The sequence below is a fragment of the Streptopelia decaocto genome, assembly GCF_964273445.1.
Source record: "Streptopelia decaocto genome assembly, chromosome: 9".
NCBI classification, from domain to species: domain Eukaryota; kingdom Metazoa; phylum Chordata; class Aves; order Columbiformes; family Columbidae; genus Streptopelia; species Streptopelia decaocto.
The window spans coordinates 4,842,101-4,848,167 of record NC_138664.1 but is presented as its reverse complement, the minus strand read 5'-3'; the positions used below and the strand labels follow the sequence as shown (position 1 = coordinate 4,848,167).

The 6,067-nt window shown below is 41.0% G+C and overlaps 1 protein-coding gene across 1 annotated transcript; it reads right to left on the bottom strand.

Moving 5' to 3' along the window:
- Window positions 1-2,188: 2,188 nt before the first annotated feature.
- BCL2A1 (BCL2 related protein A1) lies at window positions 2,189-5,053 on the bottom strand. The gene is made up of 2 exons (XM_082061143.1): window positions 4,559-5,053; window positions 2,189-3,060 (listed from the first exon to the last, which is right to left on the bottom strand). The coding sequence occupies exons 1-2, from the start codon at window positions 4,976-4,978 to the stop codon at window positions 2,956-2,958; spliced, it is 525 nt and encodes a 174-aa protein (XP_081917269.1). The 5' UTR covers window positions 4,979-5,053; the 3' UTR covers window positions 2,189-2,955.
- Between the last annotated feature and the right edge of the window lie 1,014 nt (window positions 5,054-6,067).

Genomic DNA, 6,067 nt, shown 5'->3' with positions numbered 1-6,067 from the left:
GAGGCCTGGGCGCTGCCATCTCCGCTTGGTCCCAGCCACCGCCACCCGTGAGGGTGCTGGAGGGACAGCCCGGGCCCCACCAACTCCCTGGCAAGGACCGTCTTTATTTTTGAGTGGCGTAGATTACAAAGAATTTTCCCTTTCCTAGTTTTGTTGTAGAAAAGGAAGTTATATTTCGGCGGGATATTTTGCCACGGTCTACCCAACGGTTTCATATCCCCACAGCCTGGGCTGTGAGGGACGTGTGGGGAAGGAAAGGGGACAGGTGACATTCACAGGGTGGCTTGGGACACTATCCCAGCCCGCAGGTGTGCTGACCTGCACAGCTGTGTCCAAAGGGCGGCAGACACCGGAGGCTTCGTTTTGGCGCATTTAACGATCCGACCCACCTTTAAGTGCAGAAAGGGACGTTTCTACAGGAGAACAGTTCTTTCCATAAACGTGTTCTAGGTGGTGTTTTGTTTGGTGACATCTCAATTTAGCCGCTGTGTGCATTAAGTTATCAGCTGTCCCACCCTGCACATCTTTGCCCTCGTGTTTCGCTCTAGAACGCGGTGTCGTGCTCTCCTGTGTGTCACCTGGCAGCCGTAGGGACCCCTGGAACAGCGGGACGCTGCTCCGTGTCATGGACAGATAACTTCTTGACAGTTAAAGCGTATCTATACTATATAAAAAGACTCAGCTAATAGTCGTGTTAGCATCCAGGTTGTGCATCTCATCACTGCTCTTCTTGCTCTTAAATGCAGAGCAAATGGAAGTTTTGTCCTGGTGAAGATAATCTGGAGCCCTCTGGACTGGTAATGATCCAGGTTTCTGTTTAAGCCCAGGCCTTACCATGAAGGCAAGGACTAAAATCATTGCATCTCCTAGATTTTGAAAAGGCTAGGCTAGGTTAGCCTTTGATATTTAACTTTAAAATTGTACTCCCTAGTATAAAATAGGTTACTAGATGAGTGTAAAAGGAAGTGAATGTGGTATTAATAGACTGGTGTTAGCCACTACAGTATGTGCTTATAACAGTGCACAAAAAGGAACTAAATAACATGAAGACTTAGACTGCAAATAAATAAATATATGTCAAAATATGTTGTAAATGTCATTTGTGACGGGAACTTCCATAGGTGTTCTGGGGGTGGGCATTTCCCTTCAGCAGCCCTCTTTTCCTTAGGAAGGTGTCATCTCTTCTTCAACATCAGCAAAATTTGTCTCAGGAGTCCTGCTATACATGCTAAATAATCTTTGTTTTCATTGGGGATGGAGAGAGAGAAAGAGAGAGAGCACAATACAGGTTCTAGCAAATGTTGACGTCTGTGTTGTGTGGTTGAACACACCAAGTCAGAGCACAGAATCATGGAATAGCCCAGTTTGGAAGGGACCTCAAGAGATCATCTGGTCCAACCTTCATGAGAAAGGGAGCCCAGATGAGGTTATCTAGCACCCTGCCCAATCACATCTTGAAAACCTTCAGCAACTGGGATTCTACCATGTCCCAGGGGAGGTTGTTCCCATAAATGATTGTTCTTACTGTAAAAAACTTCTTATGTTGAGATGAGAGGTGGAGAACCCGTTACCAGAAGGAGGCTGGTTCATTCTCCTGTTACTATAAAACCTTGTTGTTCTAGAGGATTTGTCTCCTAGAATAATGCTGTTGTGTGCCCCAGGCAACTGCTGCCTCAGTTTGGTTCACCTCCCTACATGTCTACAAAAGAAAAAGACTGTTTAAACCCAGCCTAGGTTGCCTAACATAGGAGATTCACTATGGCTAAAGAAAACTCTTCTAGAATGAATTATTGAAGAACTAGTGTTGAACCTTTAAAAGCAAATAGAATTTCAGTCAAAACAACAGTTGGCCTGGACTATAAAAGCCTGTAAGTCTGTTGGGTCCTTCTCGTGAACTTGCTGCATTTTGCAGTGTATCCCAAAACACTAATTACCATCATCAGGGCTGACCCAGTTCATTTATTTTGCCACAAGTTATCTGTTTCTTATACAAGCTACATATAATACGTAAGAAGTACTGCAGAAAATTCAAAGTCTTGATATCTGTGGGCTTCAGGTCAAGCTCATATACTACTTGGATTCTCCAAGATCACTGTGATAGCTTTTCTAAGAATTATCTTACTCAGGTAGATCTTTTCCTATCCTCCAATTTTTCTGAAGGAAATGAGACCAATCATAAGACTTTAAAATACATATTTTAATGTATTTTTCAAAAGTATTAGTGTATTTACACAAATTTCTCATTTAAAAAATATTTTGTGCCTGCCTATTTTGAAACATCTAGTTTAAAAAAAGTTCAGCCAGATGGCTACATTACACAAATCTGAAAGAACATTCAGTGCAGATACGAGCAAATTAAAAAATACAACAAAGAAACACATACCATTGCATTAACAGTAAGTGAATGCACATTTTTAAGTTGCTAGCTTCCACAAATTGTTCTTCCCATAAAAATTGCTTAGTCTGTGTCAGTAACTTGTACCCACTTTTACACTAGAATTTGCCTTTCCTTTTTCTTCACAGAAATCCCCCCCGGTTGCTTACACAAAGGTTGCAATAAAATGCATTACAGTAGTATTTCATTTACAAAACAAATGACATTAAAACTTGTTTCTTAACCCATTGGATTGTATTTCAGTAAAACAATGTCCTTTCATGGAGGTGCGACAGAGATTCCGAGAGCTGTCTGGGTGCGGAGAACAATCTCTCCCTCGAAGCAATCCTGCCTGGAAAGGGTGACTTGAATTGCTGTGCCGATTCCTCTTTGGAGGGATCTCATATTCGGGTTTGGCCATTAGGGTAGCGTGTTAAACATTGTATTTAGTCAAAATAAATACAAATAAATTAAAAAACAAATTATGGAAGAAAATTATTTTCTTGTTGATATTGCTTGGAGGAAAGCTTAGCAATGAAGCTTGTGGCAATATCTAGATTCTACATGAAGGTCCATTTATTTCAGTAGTACTCTCTCAACAAGGAAAAAATAGCTATGAACATGGCTGTAATTTTGGAGAAAGACAGTAGTGATCTTCTTTCGAACTTTGTTAGGAAGCCATTTTCCTATGGAAAAGAACACTCACGGTTAGGGACAGCTTAAAAATAACGTTTAGGAAAGCACACCACTGTCTGCTAGTGTCAGATTAACAGAGTGCTACCCCACTGTGCAGGGAGGGACAGGTTTGCAGAGCCCAACCTCCAAAAGATGAATAGGGCTTTAAAAACAGTAGCTGAAAATAGCTGCACCTTGCTGCATGTTTGTTTTATTTCCAAGTCAAGTCTGCGCCCTCCCTGCTTAAATAGAAAATGAATGTGAACTATATCATCTAAGCCCACATCTTAAAGGAAGATACAAGTACAATGTTTCTGATGTAGCAATATACTTTCAAATATCTTCCTTTAAGCCTCCTTATTCTACTAGGATGACCCACGTATTTTGACAGAATGTTGCCAGGAGTTGATACTTCTCATAAATAAAATTGACTCTATTTCAAAGAGATGGAGAGAGAAGCCTTTACAGTAAATCGGGTGCATCAAAGGTTCATGATTCATTGTCACTTTGGGGTTTTTTTTACTGCTACCAGGCAGAGATGGAGCAAAACAAGCCAAGAGAAAGAAAGAAAAGCAAAACTCTAGAAAACAAATGAGGGAAAAAAGTAAAGCAAATAGGAAGTAGAAGTGGGACGAGAGAGCGGTGGAAAGAGAAAGTAACATTTACATCTAGGTGAAGGAAAAAAGTACCAGGGAAATAACTGACTCTGATGTCATTGATTCTGTGCTTCCTCTTACTGCAAAAGAAAAAGGTATTGGCGCGATGAAACTCTGCAAAGCAAAAGGGACCTCCCCTCCACTGGCAGAAGGGAATTCCAGCAGCTTGGCAAAATAATCCACATATTGACAAATGCTTTTCTCAGCACTGACCATTTATAGATGGAAATTCTGGGATTATCTCAGTCCAAACAAATAAAAAAGATTTAACCCCAATTGTACTTACCTGTACATTGGTTTAAGTAAAACTAATTTGGGGGATTAAATAATGGCTTTGTTGAAATCCATAGCAAAAGTACTGACTTCAGCCATGAGGATCACACCTGTGTATTCTTCCCTTTACTTTGAACTTCAGAGTTTTTGAACCAGCTCCTCTATGGAAGCCAAATTGCTGCACTAACTTTAGAATGCCACTTGATTTTTGATTTAATAATGGGATATTTCATGGCATGCATAGTTTAATTTGCTTTGAGCAAGAGGCTGGACCAGATGATTTCCTAAGTTCCCTCTAAACCTGAATTGTCATACTATTCTGTGATTCAAGACTAAGTCCAGGGTTTTCACTGTTACAGGAAAGTGCCTTTTAGAAAATAAAGTTGTGGTTTAGCATTGCTCTATTTAAAGCAGAAGCAAAGCTTTCACTGTAAGTCTCAAGGAGACACTTGAGACATCAAATATTAAACCACCAAATAAAACATGGAATAAAATTATTTTGGCAGCATCTGAAACAATAGTTTTCCTTTATTAAACAAAATCTCCTAATCTAGACTTGGGTGGAAAGTGAGAAACTTACCCAGCCACCATTCGCATCTATCCATTCAGCTTTGTTATTTATTATGTACTCCGTGATGAAATAAGAAATCTGCTCCTTCTCCTCTCCAGTCAGCTGAACTCCATGCTCTTGAAGCTTCTTAGTGAGAAGACCTCCAAACGTAAATATGGTCATAATTCGTCCCCAGTTAGTATTTCCATCAGCAAACTTTTCTTCCATGACCCCATTGAAAATTCTCTTGGCAACAGCTACAGAGGTGATATCGATCCTGTCCAAGAACGGTCTGAGAGCCTCCTCGGTTTGGTCTTGCAGCGAAGATGCAATGTTTCGCAAGACATGAGCAACCCTGGTTTTGGCTGGTCCACGATGTGATTCCTGAAGCACATATTGCAGATAATCTTGAGCTAAGTAATAGACGTAATAGAACTCGGCAGTTTCCATTTAGAATGAAATGCAGAGAGCAGTGCAGCGCTCTTAATCAGGGTCAGTAATGAGCAGCCCCAGAACACGCACACAGCTTTGTACTCTCTGGTTTAATGGAATTTTTTTTCTTTTACACAGAAGTTCCTGTAAAAACCTAGTGACTTAATGATTGTGTGGGCTGTGGAATATGTCACAGCGGAAATGAAAGTGTCTCCTCAGTGGGGGAAAAACATGTCTTCTTGAGTGATTTATTATATTTCTCTAAATAGTATCATTCCACAACTAAACTACCAGCTTTCTCCACATTCTTTAACAGTATAAATTGGCATTTTCTAGCGATTTTTGCTGCATAACACTAGAAAAATGTAGGCATGTGGCTTGAAAAAACATGCCTAAAAAGTGTATGCTAGAGGAGCATGCAGCCACCACCTCTTCCCCCACCCCAGTCTCTTCGTTGCCAGGGGTTAAGGCTGCAATCTGTATTGCAGGCTTATGGGTTATTTCTGGTTCACAACTTTTTCGAGAAACTGGTAGACATTTTCAACAGGATGGAAGAATGGATAAACTTTCTTCAGCACTCTGGGAGATTTACATAACTGCAAAAAGTGGAAACACAACAGCGGTACAAGTATGGACGGAAAAAGGGGAAAGCCAGCTTTATAGCATTATCCCCTGTTCCAAAGTTTCCCACACTCTCTCTACAAGTGCTCTTCAAGGTCCTTCTTTGAAGATTAGAATGAGTAGCTTCAAAGATTTCTTTCCCCCACAGGGCGTTCTGCTGTGAAAGACAGTATTAGTCTGAAAGACAATGCTAATGCAGTCAGCGTGTCAGAACATGGGGTGGAGAATAAGGGGCCAAGCTAGTGATGTGTGATACCATCTGAATCTTTCATGACAGGTAACAAAGAAGTATCGTGATACCTACAACAGCTGCTCTTAGATTGAAATTTTCGGTCCAGCAGCTATGTTTTGGGAGAAGGGGTGGGGGTGCCCATTCTTTCCTTACAAACCTCTTCTCCTGAGGCTAGCTGATCTTTTTAGAGGGTCAGGATGTGTCTGTAGAGAACCTCACCCCATTGCAAAGGCTTCAGAGCAGCAAACAATTTG

What these genes read in the sequence shown, in the direction of transcription:
- BCL2A1 (XM_082061143.1), bottom strand. Translation starts at nt 4,978, where the DNA reads ATGGAAACTGCCGAGTTCTATTACGTCTATTACTTAGCTCAAGATTAT. An exon ending in TAGATGCGAATGGTGGCTGG is followed by an intron (nt 3,061 to 4,558) that starts GTAAGTTTCTCA and finishes TCTTTTCCATAG; the next exon opens with GAAAATGGCTTCCTAACAAA.